The sequence below is a fragment of the Musca domestica genome, unplaced genomic scaffold (genome assembly GCF_030504385.1).
Source record: "Musca domestica strain aabys unplaced genomic scaffold, Musca_domestica.polishedcontigs.V.1.1 4, whole genome shotgun sequence".
Classification (NCBI taxonomy): Eukaryota; Metazoa; Arthropoda; class Insecta; order Diptera; family Muscidae; genus Musca; species Musca domestica.
In genome coordinates this window covers 4,127,408-4,140,510 of record NW_026712328.1, presented here as the reverse complement: position 1 = coordinate 4,140,510, position 13,103 = coordinate 4,127,408, and the positions used below count along the sequence as shown (strand labels likewise).

At 37.7% G+C, this 13,103-nt stretch overlaps 1 protein-coding gene across 1 annotated transcript; it reads right to left on the bottom strand.

Moving 5' to 3' along the window:
• Nucleotides 1-3,889: 3,889 nt before the first annotated feature.
• LOC131804168 (uncharacterized) lies at nt 3,890-6,452 on the bottom strand. Its single transcript, XM_059126647.1, has 6 exons — nt 5,924-6,452; nt 5,730-5,851; nt 5,532-5,672; nt 5,261-5,473; nt 4,867-5,189; nt 3,890-3,914 (listed from the first exon to the last, which is right to left on the bottom strand). Exons 1-6 carry the CDS (start codon nt 6,225-6,227, stop codon nt 3,890-3,892), a joined length of 1,128 nt encoding a protein of 375 aa, XP_058982630.1. The 5' UTR covers nt 6,228-6,452.
• Between the last annotated feature and the right edge of the window lie 6,651 nt (nt 6,453-13,103).

Sequence of the window (13,103 nt, the reverse complement as noted above, 5' to 3'; positions counted from 1 at the left end):
ATTTTTACCTGGTTAATAAATGGTGCTCTAGATGGCATGGATCCAACGAGCAATCAGTTTTTTGTTCGAATACATTTTTTGGTTGGTTGTTTTTCATCTTTGAACCGAAAAGTCGACCGTTTCGAAACATAGTCCCTCGAGATGTGCGTGATGAAAAAAAAAATAATAATTTGCGAACGCTTAGCCTTGACACATTTTCTGTTATATAACCGTTTATAAAATACATGCGGAAAATAAAAACAATTTTTGTAGATGCGAAATAAAACTGCGACCTTTTTAAATTTGTAGTTATTATTTGTTTGTACACGATAAGGGACAAAATTTTAAGTATAAAAAAATACTTTAAATGTCTTTCAATAAAAACTTTCGTCTTCACATCGATTGTTTTTTCAGAGAAGAAATTTACATAGCATACTGTGCGGTCCCGTATCCCCATTCTTGAATTCTAGCCCACATATTTCAACTCTCCAAGGAGCCCTATATACTAGGTCCCCAGCACTTCTGCCGGCTACGAAAAAGTATCCAGGCCGCAACTGGAAGCTAAAGAACTAGGGAGTACTTATCCGCGTCTCCTACAGGGCCACGATGGGAGGAAGCTCCGGAATTCCGGAGTTCCTAACCACGTCGCCGTTGTACTTCGAAGAAGTCCCATAGTTATAGTTAACTCCTACCGTTCTACTGTTGTACTATCAACTCCAAACAAAACACCATGTATATTTTCTTAGAATCCAAATTGTGTTTCGCTCTCTCGGTCACTTTATAAATTTCTGTGACGGACTTGGAGGAAAACCGGAGGAAAAGTCATCGTTAAAGTGGCACCGAACAGGGACCTGAGAGGGTGAAACCTGATAATATGATTGTTTTAGATAGTTTCAAAACATTTGCTGAGGTAGCGTGGTAACCCCCTTGCGTGACTCGTGAATATATAGCCTAGGAAAAGAGGACTTAGTAGCCTGTGTCAAATAATTTGGGCTTGACAGCACAATTGATGCCGGCAGAGATTCAAGTGCATTGACAGACCAGATACGCAAATTGAACATCATTTATGATGGATCACGTGACCCTCTAGAATTCGTTGAACGGATGGAGGGGCTTGCTATCATGTACAAGGTGAAAGTATTTGGTTCCGCGCCCACAATTAACAATCTGCCGGATTGTTTTTTAGAACAATTGGAAGATGAGATTAGGAAAAGAAAATAGAATAGTATGCAAAGTATCAAGTACAATAACGAACAAATATGTTCATAGTTTCAAGGACTTATTGGAAAAGTCTTCTCCCATGTTCGAAGCTGATCCGAGGAAAACGAGAAGGTCAACAGCATCCATTGATCCAAGAACTGCCTGCAGACGTTGTTCTCAACAAGGGCATTTCGAGGCTTAATGCCGAAACCCTCAGAAGATCTTTTGCTGGAAGTGTGGGCGAAGGGGCATTCGCACCATTGCTTGCTGGCGCACACCGTCGGAAAAGCCAGAGGGGTCCTCCGGAATAGAAAGGGAGAGGATCCCTCGAACGGAAGGAAAACCCTTCTGTTGTCACAACATTAACCATTGAAGGTACCATAATTGTTGCTATCATCGCCAATCAACGAATCGACCCCCCCCCCCCTGTACACCGGAGCCACGAGCAATTTCATTAGTGAGGAACTGGCCAATATCATCCTGGAGGAGGCACTGAGTATTCCATATGCTGCTAGCGTAACCTTAGCAGACGGTTCCAACGACAGGCTCTGGAGGCAGTTGAAGTATCTGTCTTCCTCGGCTATAAACTCCGTTTCTTGGTGATGCCGGGTGTAACGGAAGATATGCTACAGTGATTGGACTTTTTGGTGAAAACTTGAGCCGGTCTTAGTTGTGCCGGCTTAACGTGTGGCTTTGGGTCGCAAACGGAGAAATAACATCGCCGCACTATAGATCCCGAGCCAACCCAAACCACAGATGGCGGCTCCAGGGCTTCAAACGGTAAGTGAGCATGGTGCCAAAGAATGGTTAAAGATACGAGTCTTCCTGGGATAGAAGCTACAGAAACTCAGCGAAATACATGGACCATCCACGGCCACCACCCATCGCACAGAAAAAGAACGGAACATAGAGATTGTGCATAAATTGCCGCCAATTCGATAGCAGATCCGAGCCGGACGTCTACCCTCTACCGAGAATTGGGTGGGTGCAGTGTCGGAAGTTCTGCCTAAACATGGAAGCTGATGCCCTGTCACGACATCACGAATCTCTACATCGGGTGGTGGAGGACTCCTTTTTCAATGTCCATGGTTCCGACATAAGATGGATGTGATTATTTATTGTTGGCACACAGCTCTTCCGTCATATTTCAACCACTAACAGTGAGGACGACACGCCTTAAAAGCCTAGGAGTGCGGAAGACTTTCAACTGAACATGTGGGCGCTATAACTGGCCTGTGACATTTCCCTTCATATTAAACGCTACGATTCTTGCCAGGTATACAAGCCAAGCCAACTAGCCGAGAATCAGTACAATAAATGGGACGAATATCTATCGGAAATTTCATTGGCCGTGAGTTTAAGTAATTCCGGGTCCACCGGGTATAGTCCTGCGCTTGTGGTACAAGCTCGGGCTGATGACCTCTAGGATATAATCCAAATAGTTAAGCGGAACTTAGACCAAGTGGGGAAAAACCAAAAGCGTCGTTATAATCTCAGACGTCGGAGGTGGACTCCCGCGGTCGGTGACCTGGTACTAGTGAAACAACTTCTCCTGCCGAAAGCTGTGGGAATTTCGTGGCAAAATTGGCTCCAAAGTTTGATGGGTGTTATCAAACCTTTCGCCAATAATAGAAAGTCAAGCTGAACTTACCGGATTTGGTGGAACCCTACTCGTTTCGTATCACCAAATTGGAGCAGCCAAAACCTGGTGACACCAAGGTCGGTAACCCCACCTCCTCCATTACTCAAAAATCGGTAAAGCGGGTGTACCGCCTCCGAACCTTCCAATTCACCACCAAGTCCAAGCCATCATCGGCCATCGTGCCCACGGTCAAACCAATTGTGGCCGCAACACCCAGTTCATGTGCAACAAATACCCATAGCAAGCCACCGGCGGCCATAACATCCAAACTATCGGCAGCGATGACATCCATTCTCAAATCATCTATGGCCCAGATACCCACGACCAAGCCATCGACAATCAGTTCAATCACTGCCATTACGTCCAGGTGAGCTTAGTCCAATGGGACCAAGGCCAGCCCCTATGGTGGTGCAAACTATTCTCATTTCATCCGATAAGGAGCCTCCTGCGACACCGCCAATAAGGGCGCGGCCGGTGCATGTACATCCTGTCAAACCCTCTCCTAGTGTGTCCTCTCTACCAGCAGATAAATTTTGTAGATTATCACCTACTCCGGGTCGCAAAATTATTTTTTTCTTGCATATAGGGATATCAACTATAACAAGGCGAAGCATCTGTCGTCAACGCCGGTCTGAAGCTTACCTTACCCTTCGTCACTCCGATATGCGCTAGATTTGGTCTCGGAGCCAACAATTCCCAAGAAAATTCCAGTTGGAGAATTCGAGAGATCCTTGCATTACGATTGTACCGATTATGGTCCCATCGTCCCAAACCAGTGGGAGTGGGGACATACCACATCTGTCTACGCTGTCTACGTGAGGCGCTGTGAAAAAGGGTTCCCTCCGCAGTCCCGTAAGCGCATTTTATGCGTCGCGGGATAAAAGATTCGAGTCCTTATCAATCACCAATGGAATATAATTGAAAAGAGAAAAGGTGCCACTTTGTATACGTGGGGAAGCAGTGTGACGATGAAAGTGGGTCCACTGGTTTTCGTCCTAATATTGTTGTTTGGTATGTTTTATTTTTGAATTGTTATGTTAAATTACAGTAATAAATGTATTACGTAAGCTACTTATTTCCCAACTGAACATAGCTATCCTCGTGGATGAAGGATCATTGGTAAACAGTTAGGCTCATCGACCACCGTAAAAGGTCCCTCGGAATACGTACCATGGAATTGGTACAACGGAATAGGTACACCATTGTCATGCTTTCTCCTATAAAAGGCCGGTCGTTATTAGACAAGGGATCAGTCAGTGAAGTAGCCCGGAGGCGTCAACCAGTGGAGTGAGAGCCAAAATATCTAGGTAAGTCAGGGTGATGTTTTTCCAGTAAAACCTCATGGCCAAATCCACTCACTTATATTGTTAATTATATAGGATTAATTATATATTATGATTAAATTTTTGGAAGTCCTCTATTATAAATTCCTTCGATAGTTCTGAAGACGAAAATTAAGAAAAATTAATTTGCATACACCCAGAGAAAAAATGACAACATCCGTGTATGAAATGACCACATCCGTGTATGATAGTGTATCAACCACGTTTGGTGTCAAAATGAGCACGCTGTTGTCATTTTGACACCGAGATTTTGGCAACGATTTCAACAACAGATGTGCATGAAATGAGCACATACGTGGTCATTTCGAGCACGCCCCGTTGTCAGATTGTCAACGCTTCGTTGTCAGATCGTCAACGCTTCGTTGTCAGATTGTCAACGCTCCGTTGTCGGATTGTCAACGCCCGTTGTCAGATTGAAATCAATGGTGGTCATTTTTTGATATCCGTTCCTTTTCCATTTTATACCCTTAGTAGAAGAAACGACATTTTTTGAAAAGTATTTTATTGAACGAAACCAATTACATAAATTCAATATAAATACATATTTGATTTAACAAAACAATTCGAATTACATATATTCGAAATTATATATATATATTATATATCGAAATCAATGTTGACCTAAAACGAAACATTAGTATCCATATACAAATAAATAGCTCATGGCTACTTACCAATTCTGAAGCTCTTGCATCGGACAACTTCGTCCATTCAAGGAGAAATGTATGGCTACTTAAATTTTTTATATCTCTTTGCCGTATGTTAAAAGATCTTTTCCATTTTTCGCAGATCGATCCCCAATCATTACATTCTCTTAGTAAGGAAGCTTTCAATGAATTTTCAACTGATTCATCAATTTCGGGAACATCTTTGTTACAAAAATTAGGAGATGTGTGAGTTGCTGCTTTGCTTGTGCTAGGCTCGGAAATCAAAAGCTTTATTCTTTTGGACTTCTTGTTTCTATACTTGGCATAAAGTTTTCCGCTTGCGTTGTTCTTTCCTTTTCTTGAAATGTAATAATAATCCTAAAAATAAAGACATATTATAAGTTAAGAAACTACATAATCAGATACGTTGTTTATATTGTTAATCTTACCCTCATTTCGTTTTCAAGAGGAAAAACGGAACAAATTTCATCCAATATGCGCATATAGTCTTGAGTGTAAAGAGTAACATTGTTGGTTAAAATATCTTCAATAATTATATTAATTATATCATCTCTTTGCTCGTCACTTAATTTCTTATTAACGCTACTACATTCAAGCGCTAGTTTCCCCTTCGAGGTATGTGTTAACAATTCCGTTAGATCCTATATTAAATAAAAAACTACATTAACTATGCTTACACAAATATTACTCTTACCTTACCTCTGACAAAATTCCTTTGGCTTTTGAGCAGTTCGAACCTGTAGTGTCGGGAGTACCAGGAGTACTTGCAGGTGTCTCGTTGCGTTTCCACCATTCACCTATTTTAGATGGAACTGACATAGTTTCGTCATCAATCCCGAGCTATTGTTATGACAATATTAATACTGAGTTCAACTCTGTAAAACAAATAATACGTACCTTTCGTTTTTTCCAAGCAAAGAGCTTTTCTCTGAATTCAACACGCAGTCCCAATGGTGGCACTGCTTCCTTTAAATCTTCTTTTTTCAAGTACTGCAAGCTGCGAAATGTTACATGTGATGCTAAAAGAACAAAAAAGAAAATTCTTTGTTAATTACACTGATTAACTGAAAAATTCATTTTTATTTACTTACCTTTTAATTGTTCAAAAAGCGACTCCATATTTATTCCTTTTAAGAACTCCCTTAACATATAATCGTCCTCATTGTTTTCCGCATCTTGACTGCTGCAATGGTTTGTATCGCGAACCACAACAATATTGCCATCGATTTCTAACAACTCACCAATGATATTTTGAGGATCTTGCGAATTATTATTCATTTTCAATAAATTTTTTGCACAATGCGTCCTTTCTCTTTCAATAACACGGAAAAAATGGTAAATATGCAGCCGATTGCACACGAGTAAAAAAAATGACAACGGTGGTGCATGATTCATACACGGTAGTTGCTAAAATGGCAACGATCGTGTACGATTCATGCACGTCGGTGTACAAAGTAACAACGGTGGTGCATCATTATGCAGGTGGTGGTGCATAATTCATACACGACCGGTGTCATATTGACAACGACCGTGTGTGAATCATGCACCACCGTTGTCATTTTTTACTCGTGTGTAATCGGCTGCAATTACCAATATTACAAATGGACAAATTAAGCACGGCTGTTGTTGGTACCGAAAGTTGACCACGTCTCGGTGTCAATTTGAGCACGTTCGTGCACAATTCACCAACAGCCGTTGTTGAAAAATATAACAACGGGTCGTTGCGAAAATGACAACATACGTGCTTGATTTCGCAACGGGATTTTTCCCTCAGTGTATCCAATTAAGACATTACTGGTTTTGATAAAGACCATTTTCTAGATCATCTGACAGCTAGCCAGAAAACTCAACTAAAAACAACCATTGACTAATTTCCTAATTTTGCTAAACAAAGTTTGGGTCGAACCTCATGCCTTAAGCACAATAGTGATATCAAGGACGCGAAACCAGTGGAGTTGATGTACCAAGAAATAGATCGTATGCTCTTACTCGGAGTTATTGAACTGTCTATGTCAGCATGGTCATCTCCAATGAAGCTAGTAGTTAAACCAAACAAGGTGAGTCTATGTATAGACGAACGAAAGCTCAATTTGGTTGCTAAGAAGGACGCTTACCCGCTATCAAATATAGAAGGTATATTTACTAGGCCACCAAGCTAGATTTAAAGGATGCCTATTGGCAAATTGGGTTGTCCGATGTGTCAAAGGTTCTTACAGCATTCACGGTATCTGGAAGGCCTCTATACCAGCTTTTGGTTATGCCTTTCGGCTTATGCACAACACCACAAACTATGTGTCGCTTAGTTGACATGATAATTCCACCAGCTTTACGCTATTGCATTTTCGGATATTTGGATGACATAGTTATAGTCTCATAAGACTTTAACAGTCACTTTTCTGTTTTAGTTCGTATCGCCCAAGAACTTCGAAGGCCAATTTAACGATCAATGTGGAAAAGAGTCATTTTTGTGTCACTCAAACTAAGTAACTTAGTTATGTTATTGGTAACGGAGGAATCCAAACCGAACCGGATAAAATCGATGCCATCGTAAACTGGCTAGTCCCTAAATATGTCTGTCAATAAGAAGACTTTCGGACTGGTATAGTCGATTTATAGAAAACATTTCCGCCATTATCTTCCCTATTTCCCAGACACTGTCAACAAAACAAAAGTTTAAATAGACCACGGAGGCAAAAAAACCCTTTGAGAATATTAAAACCTTATTGACCACAGCACCGATACTTTCAAATCCTGATTTCACAAAACAATTCTACAGCTACATAAGGAAGAAAATAAAAAGCCAATAACATTCATGTCCAACAAATTAAACAGAGCGCAAAGGAATTACAGCGTGACGGAACGTGAATGCCTAGCTGCCATAGAAACCATCAGAAAAATTAGAAGTTACCTGGAGTGATGACTGATCACTCATCTCTACTTTGGTTAGTGAAACAACCCGATTTGACTGGTCGTCTGGAACGTTGAGTGCCCAAATTACAGTCGTTTACATTTTCAATTAGTCAAAGAAAGGCCAATGACCACATTGTCCCAGATACATTGTGTCGAAATTACAGTCATAGAAGAAGTTGCCCCGGAAATAGATTTGAACACTGATTACTTCGATGACATCGATTATCATAGGTTAAAAAGTAAAAATAGAGCTAACGAACCCAAATATCCCGACATACAAATATTGGATAAGTTAGTTTATATCCGGACAGAACAGTATACTGGTGATCCAGCCCAAGAGAGTTCAGCCTGGAAACTTTGGATACCCGAAAGATTACTACCATCAGTCATAGGTCATGCATTTTGTTCACTATACAATTGTTGAAGAATGCTTTTATTTTCTTTTTTGGAATTTTTATGATTTCAAAGCTGAATTAAAAATTGGAACAAACTGCATAACTTGAACTGTTGTCAGCAATCTACTAACTCAGTTTTTTTTATTTTATCTTCTATTCTTCCTGAGTTCTTTTCAGGACTTTCTGGTTCCGAAAGGCTGAAAGGTGAAGTGACGAAGTCTGGGACTTTCCGTGTCGAAAATATATTGAATTATTTTTTTAACTAACTTTTTCGAATTTATCGCATGTTGAACATGCGATGTGAAAACATTTTCCATACGCAAAGTGTGTAAGCTAATATGTTTTATCTTATTTCATAGTGCCTGACTTTGCTGTCGTTGTTTCCCGCTAATTTGTAAGTTCTTTCGTTAAATTTTATATAATTTTTCCTATTTCCAATTCAAAATAAAATCTTTAAAAATTGGGTTTTGTACAATTGCCGACAATTTGTGAAGTCCTAGTTTGTTATCGAAAAAGTGTTGATGTAGCAACACCGTCGAAGCTGATCTCCGTGTAGTAAAAAATACTAAATACATTAATATAGTGATTGGCAGTGCTGTTGTAAAATTGTGAGAAAACATACAAATTTGAGACGAACTTGAATTTAAAAAAAAAGGGAAGTGGTTTTTGCCTGATTAAGAGATATAAGAAAAATTCGATTGTTTTTTTGTTTTTTTTTTTTGAAATTGTTTTTTGGTAAAATTAGAATGTGGTGTTTGTTGTTGTCTTTTGATACTTGCTATTGACGGGAGCAATATTGGTAGGGAGACTTATCGTAACAAGGTGCCTCTTTACTTACAGGAACAGTCTTAAAAAAGAGACTTATTTTCCCAATGTGTCTCGCATGACTTTTCTTTAGGAGCTGTCTGAGTAAGAAGGTGATTAACAACCTTTCGAAAAAATGTAATCAGTGTGCTTTTCAAACGCATGGTCCAATCTAATAGACAGTTATGATAATAAACATATCTTAGTGAATAGTCAATTACAAGTACTCTTCAAGGCTGAAAGGTGACCGGAAAGAAATATATTGAATTATTTTTTTTAACTAACTTTTTCGATTTTATAGCATGTTTACTTGTTTCACAAAAAAAAAAATAATAATAAAAAGGAAAGTGAAAACATTTTCCATACGCAAAGTGTGTAAGCTAATATGTTTGCATCTTATTTCATAGTGCTGACAGATATGGTAATAAACGTATCTTAGTATAGTCAACTAAAGGAACTCTTCAATTTATATAATTTGATGAAATTAATAGATTTAAGAGGGATGTTAACAATTGTATAATGCCTCTGAAGTTGCATCAGATCAATATTGATAGTTTTTACTTTTTAATGCTCTACCAAGCTTCCCACAAATACTCTTTCACTTTGGGAACAGATCATTAGTAATAAAACAGAAATCTCTAAGCGGTCTGACCTATATGTATTCTTGGCAAGCATTTGTGTGTTCACAAGATTATTGGTTGAGGTGCGAAGTTTTAAAAAATGAATCAAGAGCAAAGATTTCTTTCCGTAAATAGAAATTTTCTTGCCTGAACTGCTTCAGTAACAACCATAAATTAAATCAGCGTACAATGAAAGACAACACTCTTTTGCATAGAGAATCTAAACCACAAGGCCCTGAGGCTATTGTAAATACTGATTTCATCTAATACTGCGTCTAAAATGCAGAATTGTTTGTAGCTACATGTGAATAAATTATATTAGGGTCTGCAATTGTTTAAATTAACGTCAACATTATAATCTTTTGTGCAAGAGCTCTAATAAATTCCAGGTCTCAGGCATAATGAAATTCACAGAACTAAACGCAAGGAATTTAGGCCTAAGTTGTGCAATAGCTGAGAAACAATGTACTTTTTTGTTGAAATCGCTTCACAATGAAAGTTTTGGAATCCACGTTTCCGGAAAACTTCGTGGTTGTTCTTTGGATCCCCAGATTACTATTCATTAGGCACAATACCCTTTGCTTTACCAAAATTTGCAAAAAGTAACAAGATCGAAATTTTACTTGGTGGCGACATTTATCCTCCATTTTAGCTCAAAAATCTATATTCGGCTGGTTTCTCACGGGGCCTGTTTCTATTTTGTTCCATGGTCCTTATGTTTCTTATGGTGATATCGAAAAGATTTGCCTTTACCAAGTAAATTTTTGCGTGGTATAATATATGTTGATGACGTTTAAGAAGGGGCTCACAAATTAACATTAGCGATAGAATCTAGAGATCAGCTGATTTGCGCTCTACCCTCTGCTGGTTTTTCTATGAGGAAAACGCATTACATTACGTATTATGACCCATATATTTCGTTTAGTTGACCGTCTTAAAAAACAAAAATGTTTTTCCAAGTAAGCGGTATGCTCCGAAGAGCTCCAAAAGGCAAAGGAGCGCTTAGTCGTTATTGCTCAAAAGGTATATTTTCCAGAAGAGTATTTTAGGTGGTCGAGGAGTCCTCTGCTTAGCTTTTATTTATTTTATTTAATCTATTAGTCTATGGATAATTCCTTACAGACTATATATGTACATAACTAATAATTGTATAATTAAAATTAAGAATTTAAAAACATTATTATTTTACTTTTTATAGTATTAATATCCATTGTAAAATCGATAAAATTATAAAACGCGTTAAAATCTTTTGAAATTCTTGTTAAAGGATCAGCATTTGCATAGTTCATCCTGGAGAATTGAATTGCTAGTGGTGCATAGTGGCGGGTAGTACGTTGAGGAACATTGAAATTTATGTTGTTAACAAGAAAACCAGCAGAAATATCACCCATAATCACATTATAAAGAAATGAGACATTTAGCATTTTTCTACGGCTTTCCAGAGTTGGCAGCTTGATCAGTGAGAGTCTATCAGTGTATGGTGGAAGATTATCATATGAAAAGTTCAAACTTCGTAGACAGAAAAGTAGGAATTGTTTTTGAACAGACTCGATGCGGTCGCTGTGTGTTTTATAAATTGGATCCCATATGACCGAAGAGTATTCCAAAATTGGGCGAACAATTGACATGTATAAATTTTTTGAAACATAAGGATCTTTAAACTCTTTACTCCAACGTTTCACAAAACCAAGAACTGATTTTGCTTTGTTTATAGAAACAGAAATATGAGATTTAAAGTTAAGTTTACAATCCAATACAACTCCAAGATCAACGAATGTATCAACTTTTTCCAGAGAATAGTCACCGAGGGTGTAACAAGTATCCAATATTTTTTTTCTTGTGAATCTCATAAGTTTGCATTTCGAATAATTAATTTCCATAAGATTAATGTTGCACCAGTTAACAAACGAATTCAAATCATTTTGAAGCAACTGATTCTTACATATCTCCGAAATGCTAAGAAATATTTTCACATCGTCGGCATACATCAAAATATTTGAAAATTTTATAGATGAAGGTAGATCATTTATAAATAAAGAAAATAGGATTGGTCCTAGATGACTTCCTTGTGGGACTCCAGAAGAAACCATAATACTCTTCGAAATGGCATTTTTAAAACATACTTTTTGTGTTCTATTTTGTAGATATGAAAAAATCCATTCGGAACTTCTATTTGTAAATCCAATGTTTTTAAGTTTTAATCGTAATAATTTATGATTAACTTTATCGAATGCCTTGCTGAAATCTGTGTAAATTACATCAGTTTGCTTTCCTTGAAGAAATCCTCGATTTATAAATGTAGTGAACTGAATGAGGTTTGTTGTTGTAGAACACTTTCTCTGAAATCCGTGCTGATGGGGTGAAACAATAGAACTAATGCAATGGATAAGGTTTTCAGTAATCAGTTTTTCGAAAAGCTTTGGAATCACGCTTAATTTTGCTATTCCTCGGTAATTGGCCACATCAGATTTATTTCCGTTTTTAAAGAGTGGAATGATGTACGATGTTTTCCAAAACTCAGGAAAAACAGCTTGAGTTATGGAAGCATTGAACAATATGGTAAGAGGATAAACAAAAGCATCGGCGCACTTCCTTAGGATGCAACTCGGGATATTATCTGGTCCAAAATCATAGCTATACTTTAAAGTTTTCAATCCATTTAAAACCATAGAGCTGTTTAATAGTGAAATAGATATTGATTGATTAGTGTTAATTTCGAAGGGGTAGTTGTTGCCGCTAAATGTTTTAGTAGAATATGTTGTACTGAAGAAGTCTGCAAACATGTTAGATATAACATTTATATCACAGGATTCAGCATCATCGTACTTTAAAATTGGTGGAAAATCGGTGGATTTGCGCTTCGAATTGACAAATTTGAAGAAAGACTTCGGATTCTGTTTAAAGTTGTTTTTGAGTTTTGTCAGATAATTTGAATAGCAAATATTATTCATAGTAGTATATTCAGACCGTGCTACAGAATATCTTCCGTAGTCAATGGAAGATCCTGTCTTCTTATATTTCTTATATTGTTTATTTTTCACATTTTTAGCCTTTGCCAAAGCTGTAGAGTTCCATGGTGGCCCAGAAAGCTTCTTAATTACATATTTCGGTACGCTAATATCAATAAAATCGTATAGCTTTTTGTAAAAAATATCGATAGCACCATTTAAATCGTAAGTGCTAGACAACAGGATATCCCAGTCTGTGTTGTGCATAAGTTCACGTAACTGCTCAAAGTTTGTTTTCGAAAAACATAAGGATTTCTCACTTTGAGTCACGGGTATGATTTGGTTTCCAGCTGGTCTTCGGGAAATGTTAACGGATCAATTCGTTGAATGTAACATTCATCCACTTGATTTACAAATATCAGGTCCAATAACTTATTATAGGTGTTACGGATACAATTTATTTGAAAAATGCCAAGATCAAAAAGTGTATCGAAGAATAATTCATAAAATTTGTGTATATTTTCAGGCAGCAGGTATTTATCCCCAGGTAAAAAATTACACAACATATTTGGTATATTAAAATCGCCAAGTATA

Bases quoted from the DNA above. Each gene is read 5' to 3' on its own strand.
- LOC131804168 (XM_059126647.1), bottom strand. From the start codon at position 6,227: ATGAATCATGCACCACCGTTGTCATTTTTTTTACTCGTGTGCAATCGG. The intron at 5,474-5,531 runs GTAAGGTAAGAG...TATTTAATATAG, and splicing joins CCAAAGGAATTTTGTCAGAG to GATCTAACGGAATTGTTAAC. The intron at 3,915-4,866 runs GTTGTCCGATGC...CCACGAGGATAG, and splicing joins TTTCTCCTTGAATGGACGAA to CTATGTTCAGTTGGGAAATA.